Below are 14,664 nucleotides of genomic sequence, written 5' to 3' on the forward strand. Positions count from 1 at the left end.
ACCACTTGGGGAAGGCGGCAGGTTTAAATGTGCGTGTTGTCAAATAAATGCTGTCAAACCCTCTCGTTGTTTTCGGCCGACTACTTTCAATTTAAATGGTTAAACGGTTGGTAAACATGCTTGTCCGACGTATCTAGCCTTTCTTCTGTGTTTGTTTTATGTAGTGTTAGCTAGCTAATAATGTTTGTTTGTCTGTCAAACTCGCTGTTTTTTTGCAGACTCGTAACCTCGCGTCACCAGGCTCTTCTCGGCGAGAGCAGACTCGTTAACGTTACAGACAGAGCTACCGACGCCACGTTAATTTAATTTAGCGTCAAGTCTACTCTGGTCTGGTCCAACAGGTAAATAAGCTAGTCTGGTCTCCACTAACGTTAGTGAAAGTGTTGTTATGAATGATATTAAACAACAACACAACACGGACGAACCATTTTTGTCTTCTTTGTCTGTTTTTGTCTTCAACACGTCAGTTTGTGCCGTTCACCGCCATTATAATGTGTGGACCCAAGGGTACCCGGAAGTAAATGTAAACATCCCGCTGATTTGGTCTATAGACGCTGGGCGCAGCGCACTTTCTCTAGACGTCCGTGTGCGCTCGCATACGCTCTCCCCCCCATTGGAAACAACTGAAAAAAGACGCCGAAGCTGATGAAAAGACGCTAGATGGACACAGGCCCTAAACCTGTTTTTTCTCAATTAAGTAATTCGAGCAAGATTATGTTTTTTTTGTTTGTTTGTTTGTTTGTTGCTTAAAGAGAATTTCCTCACCAAGGGTGGAGTGAAAGCACAACAGTAATGTTATGTTGTTATTACGCGCGGTGACCCGGAGTGTAAAAAGTGGGGCTATACCTTTAAAAGAAAGAAAGAAGAATATTGATCTCAGAAATTAATTTCAGATTTTCCTCGTGATGTGGAACGAATAATGCAAATTTCAGACAGTATCATTTACCTCCTAACAAGGAGGCAAATTGGCTGTTTCGACATCAGCATAAGTTAGTGGATCATAAAGCAAATTGGATGAGGGCTTACACATTAGGGTGTTAATTGCAGTCTCTCTTAATGGTAATTTGAGGTGAGGCCCAAAATGCCGTTTGGCGCTAATGAGCTGTATAAACATGTTTTGCACAAAAAAAGAAGAAGAAAAAGGAACTAAAAAGGTTGGTAATGTAGAACTTATTATTTGATGATACTGGAAGGCAGAGTACCCTCCGGACTATAACAGCTTTGTCTACCAGAGGGCTTTTGTACATTATGAATACATCAAATAGAGATAAGTCCCATTATGATCTTCCTCAAGCACTCCCTAAAGGCTGAACACTGTATAATAGCGGGGGCTTTTCAGCGTTTAACCCCACGCTGTTCACGAGTAGCGCTACGACGGAACACTGCTGCTTTGAAATTCTTCTTCTTCTCCCTTTTTGGCTGCGTAAGTCGTCTTTGCGAAAAGTATCGGATGCCATATTACTGTAGCATCTTTCTCATTGTGTCGCTAACAAATCCTCTACGCTCGAGCATGTTAACGTTCATCCAGTAGCAGCGGATTTGCCAGGATCCACCCCCCCCCCCCCCCCCCACTCCTTCCTTGTATATCCACGCAATCGGCTTTAACTGTTTGAGCCTGTTAAGATGTGGACTCTGCTTGACTAATCCATTGTAATTGAGCTCATCCTGGAATTATTAGCGGCACTTTCGCTCGAATCCGGCACGTTCAAGAGGGTGAAATCAAATGGTTTTCCTGTAGTGGCACGAGCAAAGATCTCCTGAATGGCTCCTCTGACTAATCACATTGACTGAATGGAGCTAATTGTAATTGGGCCACAATTAGAAAGAATTTTCGCAAAGTGGAAGGGCATTTACAGATATTTTTAAATCTCTCTTTCTGTCTCTCTCTCCTGGAGCACCCCTTTGCTAGGGTTGACAACCTGTTAGCGAATACACTTTTCACATAAGACGCTCTCTCTCTCCGGATTGGACAGGGAGGCCCCATTACCAGGTGTTTTTCATGCTCTTTGAGGGGGCGTGACGACGCGTGTGTGTCTTTAAATGGATCCCACCTCGAGCGAGCACAAAACCCCGTTTGAATATTAAAAAGCCGCGTCGGTAGTTATGGAGCGAGCGGAGAGCGATGGGAGGAGATCTCGGTGGAGAGCCTCGACTCGCATACGGAGATTATTCCCGACAGTCACAGGGACTATTTGTGGTAATGACATGTTCCAGAGACTCTCTACTACGAGATGCAGAGCTTTAGCTCAGGAGGTAGAGCGGGTCGGCCAATGACGCAAGGGTTGGCGGTTCGATCCCCGCTCCCTCCCAGCTGCTGTTGTTGTGTCCTTGGGCAAGACACTTAACCCTCCTCGCTCCTGATGGTGTGTAGGCACCCTGCGTGGCAGCCTGCCGCCATCGGTGTATGAATGGGTGAATGTAGACTACCTACTGATTGTAAAGCGCTTTGGATAAAAGCGCTATATAAATGCAGGCCATTTATATAAATGCAGGCCATTTTTGCCCCCGGGGGCTATCCTCACACATGTACATGTATAACTCCCTTTATTTGTTCAAATCTCTTGGCTTTATCATAGAGAGATTACTCAAAATCACTTCCACAATGTAATCCAGTCTTTCATGCCGGCACCCGCCTGCTGTGCTGTCTTTCAAAATGAACTGTAGCCACGTCTTTGTTGTGTTGCTGTGCTCCTAAAAGCGTAGAACACGGCTTCGATCCAAAACCTGAAATAGCCACGGTGTTGCCAACTCTTTGGCGAGGAAAGTAGCTATTGGCTGCTCAAGACAGGAACTAGAAGTCGTCGTCGGATGACGTCATGTGCTAATTTGCATATCAATATATAATGCTGCGATTGTTATGCACGGCGCAGCGTAGCCCCGTTTGAATACTAAAGTGCTGACTCTGCCCGCACCGGGCCCCGTTTCGGCGGTACACACGTTTAACAATGACAAGTTGTGCTCTTAGGCAGTGGAGGGAGGGAGCTGGCGCTGTGTGTGGTGGGACAGGCAGAGACAAAGAGAGAGAGAGCAACACCGACATCAGCCGTGCCAATTTATTGCCAAATGCGTTGGGATTCATCACAATGAACATGGCTTCCCATGATCAGAAAAAGTCGGCAGATTTATCGCTAGTCGCTTCTTTTTTCTTCTTTTTTTTGTATTTATTTTTGTTCGCATATGAGGATACATTACAAATAACACAAAAATGATGGGGTAATATAGCATACATACATCAATACTGTATCCTCAATCCGGCTTGCCACCCGTAGACACAGCCAATCGTGCCCGTATAGACGCCCCGACCAAGCCGGGGGTGCGAACCTGCGACCCTTGTGTTGTCACAATAGGCAGGGAATCTACCACTGCGCTACCCGGATGCCTGGATTGCTATTTTTAATACTGTTTTCTTGTGTATATTAGCCACCAAATGGAAGGCATTGTCCAAAAAATATTATTTTCTGTTTTTCAGACTCACTGGTCAGAAACTCCTGCCAACTATATACTTATTTTCCACCGCCATTTTCCCAATTAAACAGATTTTCAAGTCAAATAAAGGGTGTGCGTAAGTAAGTAAGTCAAACTTTATTTATATAGCACCCTTCTCAGCACGGATGCACAGAGTGCTTCACAGTGGTTTAAAAGCAAATATAAAATACACAACATAGTACATCAATACACAACAAGCAACAAGAGTTGCAGTGTAAGACTGTAGCAAAGGCTCTTTCAATCTGATTCTCATATGCTATTGCTTAGTATGAAGCTATAGACCTTATTCGCTAACCCTGGACGGCACCATATTGTTGACATACCGTCCTGCGCGCACACAGCGCTGCAGCTGACAACTAGTAACAGCCTTATTGTAGTTTCTGTTCCATTACAAAATAGCGATGGTAATGAAAGCAATAAAAACCCCACAGTTGTTATTTGTATGCTGCCGTTAATGCCTGTAATAAATAAACAAAAAAACGAGGTGAACAGACTTTGCTGTGAGGAGCTGTCAGAAAGTTTCACCTGTCTCTCCTAACTATCCACACATCTCCTGTGCTGCTGACGTATCCTCAGTCTCGCTCCCTTCACGTCTGTGGACGGTAGAGATAGAAACAAACCACGGGGACTTTATTGCTGTCATTACTACAGCCGTGCGTAACGCAGGTCACCATCCGAACACAATTGGAACGATACAGGTAACGCTAACGGCGGCTAGCTTCCTATAAACGCTGCTCCGTATAGGCTGTCACTTGAGAGCTGCAGCGCTATGTCGACAATATGGCGGCGGTGGGCGTGCCCGTACCTGAGTGACATCAATCGAATAAGGTCTATTGGCAGCTGATAGATTGACATCTTTTGAAAACTGTATTGTACATATGCATTTTGAAGCACAAGACTAATCTAATCTTGATCTTCACCAATCTTTCTCTGCAAAAATAATCTATTCAAGCACCTCCATTATTTAAGCATGCCATCTCTCAAAACGATTCTTCAATTTCTTAGATTTGCTCGTCGCAGCGCCCTGTCCCAAACTCCCTGACCCGGTGAGAGAAAGGTGACTCAGCCAATCAGCTAATGCTGCCTGGAGATGTGTCCAACCTGCCCGCTAATGTAGGAGGCTGGTTTGCTGGTGGAGTTCTGCGGGGGGTCACAATCCACCACAGAGGACAGAACACTTAGCGACGTGCTTTTCATCTTTCCTGCAGGTGGGGAAGTGGAGTCTCACTGGAGGTCTCAACATCACAGAACTGCCCAAGCGCAAAGGGATGAACATCACCGATTCCCTGGCCAACCGCTCCCTCGTCGTCACCACCATCCTGGTAGGTCACCTCCATCCTGGTAGGTCACCACCATCCTGGTAGGTCACCTCCATCCTGGTAGGTCACCTCCATCCTGGTAGGTCACCTCCATCCTGGTAGGTCACCACCATCCTGGTAGGTCACCTCCATCCTGGTAGGTCACCTCCATCCTGGTAGGTCACCTCCATCCTGGTAGGTCACCTCCATCCTCAGTGCTGATGTAGGATGTGCTTTGCTGCTACAGGCCTGCAAACAATTATTTTCATTGTCGATTCATCTGTTTGATTGATTGATTGATTGATTGATTGAAACGATTTATTTCAAACAGTTAAAACGATACATAAAGTGAAAAAAAACAGTAAAAATACGTAAACTCCAACATAAAAAAGGCGAACTGTTTGAAAAGGGGCAGGAAGAAGCCTAGGCTTATCGAGTCCTGCCCCAAATCATTCATAAACAAATTCATACATCCCTATATATGCATATCCCAACTCCCACGCTCCTCCACACACGCTCATGTATACATGTATACACATACATACATACATACATACATATATATATGTATATACACAAACGTACACAAACTTACCCATACACACACAATGTCATAAATCCACTCACATATCCCTATCAATACTTATTCCTAATAATACATTCCAATATTACCCCAATAACCCAATGCTTTGATATTAACTTGTGTTGAACCAATGCATATAAGAATTTATCCAATGTACACAACAATTCTGTTGATTGTTTTCTAGATTCATAGATTCATTGTTTCAGAATCTGAATTATTTTATTCGGCCATAGTATGTTTGCACAAACAGTACATGGAAATTGTCTTGGTGTTGTAGGTGCACACATACTGTACATGAGATATAAACAACACAATAACACAATAAATATGCCTAAATTTAAACACAAGATATGGACAGAGTATTTACAGCCAAGTGTGGCAGAGTACAAATACGTACAGGTACGTACAAAGTTGGCAAAAGTACAGTTTCCAGAGTTGGCAGTTTTAGCAAAATATAGACACGATACAGATAGGAGTATTACAGTAAACAAACATGTTATATTCACAGGTTGCATGAATTGCATTGTACTTTGTTAACTGCCAAGGGAGGTGGGAGGTGCAACATCAGTGCATGGGTGTGTTAGACAATGTTTTATCTATAAAATGTCAGAAAATGGTGAAAAAATGTTGACCAGTGTTTCCCAAAGCCCAAGCTGACATCCTCAAATGTCTTGTGGTTAACAGATGGGTTTAGCGCCGAGGGGAAAATATGGACTGCGCCAGACCACGCCCACAAATAGAGCTGCGCCTGGCGTTGAACGCTATTTTAAGGCCAGGGGGCAGATAGGGCCCAGAATGTGAGTTCACGGATCGGGGATGGCTTTCACCAGGCTTAATCTCAGCCTAGTTTTAATCTCAAATGTAGTGCAACATTTAGAAGAGCTGAGCTCACTGTACATGACATCGCTCTGTGAGTGACGTGGAAAACATGTTTTCACGGGTCAACTCTGGTATGGTCACACGGTGACCATAGAGACATTGCGTAACGCGTCATCATTCAGAGACCACGCCCAAGACGGGGGGAAAACACAAACTCCTGTCCAATCCTGGCGTTCTCCTATGTCACGTGCATGGTTGCGTGTTGCACCAAAAGATCGTGTATACGGAAGATGAACACTCCAACTTACTTCTTGACAGCTAGATCCACATTTTTCTTCTCGCCAATTCTCAATGGCTTCCTTGTTTTGCTCAGGAGTACAAAAAAACGTTAACTGGTGATTTGTTTTCTGCGCAGCCCCACCACACAACAGCTTTTAGCTATGTTTAATTCAAGGAAAATGACACTGGTGTGTGGAAATGAACAGAGCTCTTCCCCCGTGATGGGCGTGGCCTATTACATGCAGTGTCTCTATACCAGGTCACAGGTCACAGGGCGATCACGTTTACCGTCAAGAGCCTTGAGCCAAATCAAAGAGCAGCAGTGAACTACAAACAGACTGTTCCTGAGAGTTGACTTAATTACATGTTTGGATGGAAATAAACAAGTGATCCCTCCCGCCCAGCCCCGCATCACAGACAATTGCAGCTCCTCCATTGTATATTCTTAACACTGTCGCTGGAAGCTGGTACCAGGGTCTTTGTGGAGCTATCAGGGAGGTGCTGACATGGACATGTTCTGGACAGACACACAATGATAAACACTGTCATTATGCCTGGATTGCACCACAACGCCTGTAATTATGACCAAGTGAGGTCAAGAAGGGCTATCATTAGTGCCTCTCTAGTGTCAATCCTATCTCAAAGAAGAGAAATGAAACAAGGAATCAGCTGCTGGAATGAACTACTGATTTGACCCCATGTTTATTCATCGAAGTGGTGTAAGTGTTTCACTAAAATTGTGTCTCTTTATTTTTTACCTCATAGTTCAGGACATTTGAATATATATATATATATATTTTTACATGTTCCTTGGTTTGCGAGTCCTTTAGGACAGAGGTTCTCAAATGTTTGTCAGCCAAGGACCCCTTATAAGATAGAAAATATACCGGGGACCCCCTCATTCTGATTTGCGATTTTGGGCTCAGCTTGTTTCCACGGTAACGTGCTTTGACATTTAAATTGATATGTCAGATTAGAATGTAATCCATGAACCATTTTAGATTTAAAGCATAACATATTTTCGTTGAACTATGAAGCTTTTGCACACAATTTTTTTCCCTTTTTTCCTGAAAACTTTTCGCGGACCCCCTGGCAAAGTGCCATGGACCCCTGGGGGGTCCCCGGACCCCCGTTTGAGAAACCACTGCAGGAGTCATTAGTTTAAGATCATAAAACCGCCTACTTTCAAAGTTTCAACTCTTAATATCAATCTTCTCTCTTGCCTTAATGACACTGCATCAAAGTGACTCCAGTGATGCGTGAACAAGACGTCTGACAGCTTCATAGTGATAACTTTGTCGAAGAGATTAAGACACTTAATGTGTTTTCCCCCCGTACATTAATTGTTTGCACTCCATTGCCTGTAATGTCTCTGCACAGGCCCACCCCCCTCCCTTTTTCCGTTATGCACGCCCATGCTGCGACTGTGTGGGTAGAAACTGGTATAAACACATCGCTTTGAGTCCAAACCTCCGGGAATAGCAAGAATTGGGAGGGCTAGAAACAGATGGTAATTACTTTTTTTTCCCCCTTAACATGCAAACTTTTTGATCAAGTTAATTGGACAACTTGAGCAAAGTTTGTGGCTAAGCGCTTTGCTCTCTCTAAACGCATTGTCATCAAGTATTCATTAGTTATTACTTATTTAAGAGGCCATCCGACTGGCTTCATATTTGGCCGGCAAGCAATTAAAGATATCGATGTTTATACTTCTTTCATGTATAGCTTTTTGTACATCTATATTATGCGATAATTTCCGGCGTAAATTATGCCTCACTAGGATGTTATTTGGTTTAGGACATTCTTCAAACGCAGCTCGCATCGAGCCCGTAACACGAGACTAGAACAAACAGTCTAATTGGTTCCCACATGCTGCCGGCACGTGATTCGCTAAAAATATTCTCAGAGGGGAATAAAGAGTATTATTCTATTCTGGTCTATTTTCTCCTCTTTGGCTGTATCGTCTCACTTAGTGCCACACGAGCCACAGTTCGGAAACACAAAGCAGAGAGGTCACCTTCACTAGAGAATCAATTACTATGCTTCTAAGCCGAGTTTGTAAATTATACATCTCTGTCGGGAGGCAATAAATTCTATTACGGTCCGTGCATAAAAATGGAGCAACATGTTTTGAAATGCACAGCGGGATAAGCAGGTCTATCTGGCAGAGGAAACGGTGACAGACACCAAATAAAACGGAAATCATGTATAAGCTATTCCGTCTTAGTCATTGTCACTGCAGCTCAGTTTGCTGCTGTCCCTTGTGAGTTCAGTGACGAGCAATGAAGACAACATCAGGGGCATGTTCCATTTCATTACAGCATTCTGTTCCTAATCAAGCTTTTATACAGCCCACAGTATGAGCAGCCAGGCAGAGTGTTACAGGCCAGTAAAGAGTGTCAGCTCCCTGACCATAAAATCAACCGACCTGTGCACCGACTATATAGGTCAGCGGGCTGCAGTGTGGGCGAGACGGCTCAACATTGCAAGCACACTGGGAATAATAATACTCCTTTTTAGAGCCTGACCGATATATCGGTCCACCGATATTATCGATATTGGCCGATAACCGATATATCGGTGTTGGCCGATATGCCGATATTTTTTTATTTTGTATTTTTTTAAGTCATAGACAACATGTTGTGTATATTTGATCTTTTTTCTTAATTCAAGTTATATTTTATATTTGTTCTATTTGTGTTTTTGTATTTCTACTTATTTATAATTATTAAATCCCCAGTTCAGTTTACTGTTTCATTGCATTGATGTCATTTTGGACAATAAAGTTGATTGATAAGCTGTAAAATATCCTCCCTACATTACATATCTCAAGTCATGTCAAGTCATATCTTTGTCAAGTGTTTGATATTTGAGGGATCATTGCAAAAACATTGTGTAATATAATGTGTATTATATAATATAAGAATATCGGCCGATATATCGATATCGGATTTTTTTTTACTCCCTAATATCGGTATCGGCCTCAAAAACCCAGTATCGGTCGGGCTCTATTTTGTGTACATGATCTCTTTAGCTTGTCATAGCACACATACGATGTACTCACTGCTTAGCATTGTCTGTGACAAGAGATGCATGTGATGCTCTTAAATTAGCTCCCCCCCCCCCCCCCCAGTTCTTCTCCCCCCCTCCCCGTTTTCTCCTCAATTGTAGTAGGGTGTCCCGGTCGTTGCTCCGCCCCCACATGCCGGTACTTGCACTCGTCAAATTCCTCGTTTGTAATCTAATGACTTACCGGGGCTATCAAAGCGAATCTTGAATCTTGAATCTGGGGAGAGTTTTGGAGTAGCTACATGCTTCCTCCTATAGCCGGTTCTTTTCACCTGACAGCGAGGAGTTTCCCCCGGCAGGCCCTAGTGGTGCATGGGAGGATCATGCTATTCCTCCAGTTCCCCTTCCCCCCCCGAACAGGCGCCCTGACCAACCAGAGGAGGCGCTAGTGCAGCGGACCAGGACACCTACAGCACCCTTAATCCGGCTTCTCACACGCAGACACGGCCAATAGACTACTTGCACAACTCAATCAATCAATCAATCAATCAATCAATCAATTTAATACATGTCCCAGAAGGGCACTTTGGTTCACATCAGACAGCAGTGGATAATACAAACAGCATTACTAGTTTGAAGTAGTAATAAAGGCACACTTCAGAATTATAATACATTATTACTAGTTTGAAAGTAATAAAGGCACACTTCAATGTTCCAAAAGACCATCTGCTGGTTTCCTGTCCTACACTATTGGATGAACTGATTAATGTCAGGTGTGCCTGACTGCTGCAGTCACAACAACAGTGATCAGGCACACCTGACATTAATCAGTTCATCCAATAGTGTAGGACAGGAAACCAAGGCCCCGTTCCAATACCCATACTTCCATACTATTTAGTAGGCAAAAAAAGATTTAGTATGTCCCAATACATAGTATGTCAGATGCAGTATGCCAAGAGTACCAGGATGTTGTACTACATCAGCTCCTATTTCGGAGTATGCATCGATGCATGCTTCACCAGCCAATCTTCCCCACAATCCTTTGCGCAGCAGGAAGTTATGTCTTCTTCTTCTTCTTCTAATGTTTTATGGCGGTTGGCAAACAACTTTTTGCGCATTACCGCCACCTACTGGAGTTACGTCGCACTGACTGAGCTGCGTGTTCATGAATGAGATAATTAACTTTAAGAAAGCCTTGAAATATGTTAAAACCAAACAAGCATGGTGTGTACCAAAACATGCATATCTTGATTCCTGTTTAGAACTCTGACTTAATGTTTTTGCTTTATTTATTTTATTTTGTTTATTTGATTGTCTGTTCCAATTTTGTAAATGTTTAGTCTGAATTTTTTGTATAATGTACTGTTTGTTACTGCCAGACTTTGTTTATTGAATTAAAAAAAAAAAAAAAAAAACTCAAATGTGGCGCTGCGGACGTCGGCGGAAGTGAGCAAGAGGTCGGAGTTCAGGAAGCTCACGTGATGACAGATGTAGTGTGTCCCAATAGTATGCATTTTGCATGCATGCTGCACACTACAATCCATACTTTGTGAGGGCAGCGACAGTACATACTACAAGAAAGAAGTACAAGTATGGGTATTGGAACGGGGCCCAAGATGCCCTACTCATTTCAGGAAGTAGTGGAGTTGTGCAAGTAGTCTATTGTGCCCGTATGGACGCGCCGGCCAAGTCGGAGGCTCTTAAATTAGCTATCGGATTTCCTTTAAGACATCGCACCGATGCAAGAAAAACCCCAGTCGTCCTCCGTATATTTTAAACACACTCTGTAGCCACGCGTTGAACTTGAATCCGCTTGTCACTCCACGTTAAACGCAACAGCGACACATCAGCTCAGGTCACTTTGCTTCAATTAGGTGCGCGTGCTGCAACCAATTGAAAAAGCTGACCCTCACGCTTTGCTTTTCATCTGATGTTTTGGTGCCTGTGCAGGAGGAGCCATACGTCATGCTTAAGAAGTCTGACAAGGCGCTGGTCGGCAACGACCGCTTCGAAGGCTTCTGCATCGACCTGCTGAAAGAGCTCGCCAACATCCTGGGCTTCACGTACGAGATCCGCCTGGTGCCGGACGGGAAGTACGGCTCGCAGGACGACAAGGGCCAGTGGAGCGGCATGATCAGGGAACTGATAGAACACGTAAGTTTGCAGTGTCGGGGGTAGTAACTCATTACAAAAGTAACATATTACATGTAATATATTACTTTTAGCAGTAGCTCGGTAATATAACTTATTACTTATAGGATTTCAGTAATATTATACCAGTTTATTGTTTATTGTTTACTGTTTATTTGCACAAAGAAAAAAAAAGAATAATAGATAGTACAAGTATCTTAATACAAAGAAATTGTGCAGGTGAGGGAAAGAAACCCGGAAAGGCTTATAGAGTCTCACCTTATTTAAAAACAAATTAAAGACTAATAATGAAAAAAACACAATCAGGACAATATATTTAAAACAATATAAAAGTTTTAAAAAAAATATATATATACAGAAAAAGAAAAAAAGAAATAATACTTTGTCAAGTAACTCAAGTTACAAATTGAGTTACATTTTATTAAATCAAAGCACATATTTAAAAAAAGATACAATCATTTCCTAATCAAACTGTATGTTTTTATGCGAATAAGCACTATAGATGACAATAACAAAGGAAAAGAGTAACATTTTAGAATTTTGGATTGTTTACACTGACTTCAAGGCGGTTGAAGTGATTTTTTGGGATGGTTCCGCTGTTGTTTTGGTAAAAGTAATGCAAAAGTAGTGTAATAAGTAACGAGTTACTCTACACAGACAGTAATATTGTAAAGTAACTTATTACTTTCAAATGAAAGTAACTAGTAATATGTAGTATATTACATTTTGAAAGTAACTTGCCCAACACCGGTAAGTTGTACTATTACATTGCTACAACGTAACTGCTGGAAGCTTCAAATGTCATCCTGGATGTCTGCTGCATAATTACCATCTGTTTCATACTTTTACAATTCCATATAAAAGGAAAGTGTATTGCACCATCAGGCAAAACTGACAAAACCAGTACATTGGACTGAGTTGTGGGTCATGTCCTCTGTTGGAGACAGAGATATAGATATGATTGAGTGCAGGACATGAGCAGCCTGCAAAGCTGTCAGTTACGTTTACGGCATGACTCCGTCAAGGTTGCCTAAAAGTTACAAGTGTGTTGACGCCGTTCAGCGAGACAATCCGCAGCCTTCAGATGAATATACCACAGTCCCGGGACGAACATGTACACGGTATATATTCTAACCATGCAGACCAGACCGGAAATGATAGATAGTGCAGATTTGCGACAGTCTATACGTCAAATCCAAAGCGTCAAAAGGCCACGAAACAGGCCTCACATCGAAGTCGAAAATGTAGCCTAACCTTAGAGCATTATTTAGTCGCCTGGCCGACAAGCGTAGCATGAAACCAACAGATGCCGTGGGTCTTCTAGTTTCATATCATGTCAGTATCTTCACTCTGGCTTTAAAGGAACACTCTGCCCATTTTCAACCAGCTTTGTATCATTAGAACATCAGTAGTACGGTATATCAGAAAACTGTAAACTGTTTTGAAGTCTGTCATTTAATTTGACAGTTGGACCAGTGACATCACTGGTCCACACTAACTCAAATTAATAACTCATTAACTCAAATCAACTCTCAATAATTGTCAAACTAGATGAATGATGAATAGTTTGACAGTTATTGAGAGTTGATTTGAGTTAATGAGTTATTAATTTGAGTTAGTGTGGACCAGTGATGTCACTGGTCCACACTTTAACACTCAATAACTGTCAAATTAAATGACAGACTTCAAAACAGTTTACAGTTTTCTGATATACTACTGATGTTCTAATGATACAAAGCTGTTTGAAAATGGGCGGAGTGTTCCTTTAAGAATGGGACCACTAGAGCGTTTGAAAGACAGTAATGTGTCGGCCCAGGAGTTTTTCATTTTTCATCAAAAGTCATTTTTTGCAAGTCCAAGTCAAGTCTCAAGTCTTTGAGCTCAAGTCCAAGTCAAGTCTCAAGTCTTTGAGCTCAAGTCCAAGTCAAGTCTCAAGTCTTTGAGCTCAAGTCCAAGTCAAGTCTCAAGTCTTTTGTGGATGAGTGTTCTATCATCTGCTGCATGCCATCCGGTCTGCTTAGAACACTGCATAGCTAAAACCAAGGAATTCAAAGCATGTACTGTATTATCCTCACTCCTTTATTAGCATACAGTATCAGCATTGATTGGATGACATCAGTATAGATGTGTCAGTATATAATTAGATTTATAGATGTTAATGCACCAACAAAATTAAATAAAAAAATAAAGATTGTTCACAAGTCCCACAACTCAAGTCCAAGTCAAGTTTCAAGTCTTTGAGGACGAGTCTCAAGTCACTGTGAGTGAGACTTAAGTGCGACTCAAGTCCAAGTCTCAAGTCCCAAGTCCCCATCTCTGGGATGGTGGCACTTTCTCGGCTGGCATTTCATAAGTGTCCCTATCAGTGCTCTCCTCTTTGTCCTCAGCCCCGTTAGGTCAATGCTGTGCTGGGCTGAAAAGTTCTAATAGCTTAAGTGGCATTTATAGAGCAGGGAATGCTATGGCAGGAGGAGGCAATGGGGTGGTGCTGAAAGGGTTAGCAAAGGTGGCCTACCAGCACTGCAGCACTTTATCTTTTTTTTCCAGATGCACACTGATAACAGTAACCTTGAGGGGAACAAATGGATTACGAAAGGCAGGAAATGCTGGCAGGAAATGGAAATACACGCATCCATTATGGACCCGCACATATGCACTTTGTATGACTCTGTGCTTTGGTTTAAAGGAAGACGGTGTGAGTGGCCATGGAGAGAGTCTGTTCTTATTACGGCTCAAAATAACAAATAAAGACAGGTTTCTAAGGGACTCTTTGAAGAAGTAGGATTTGGGGAATCGAGACCCTCTGCATTGATGTAGACTTTGAATCATTTTCCTTCTTGTTATTTTTAGTTCTACTCACACCTCTCACCTGTCCCAGAAATAGACTAGATCTATTTTTGCTGCTTATTTTTCTGTCTCTATTGTCGCTATTTCAGTGAACTTGCTCAAGGGCTCTTGGTTTGTACAACAGGTATTCAAATAGAAGAAGGCCATATTTATATATAAATTAACAAATCAATGCATTTTAAGCATACATTT

General features: G+C 42.4%; 1 protein-coding gene across 2 annotated transcripts in view; it reads left to right on the plus strand.

Annotated features, from left to right (window-relative positions):
• LOC310798667 (glutamate receptor ionotropic, kainate 3-like) overlaps positions 1 to 14,664 on the plus strand; it is a gene marked incomplete at both ends in the record, with an annotated part of 191,329 nt that overhangs the window by 135,902 nt on the left and 40,763 nt on the right. For both annotated transcript variants that reach the window (XM_083661220.1, XM_083661221.1), the window contains 2 exons: positions 4,695 to 4,808; positions 11,425 to 11,628. In XM_083661220.1, the coding sequence (XP_083517346.1) occupies positions 4,695 to 4,808; positions 11,425 to 11,628 (318 nt within the window). The remainder of the gene's footprint in view (positions 1 to 4,694; positions 4,809 to 11,424; positions 11,629 to 14,664) is intronic.

This window comes from Poromitra crassiceps (genome assembly GCF_964638095.1).
Source record: "Poromitra crassiceps genome assembly, chromosome: 26".
NCBI classification, from domain to species: Eukaryota; Metazoa; Chordata; class Actinopteri; order Beryciformes; family Melamphaidae; genus Poromitra; species Poromitra crassiceps.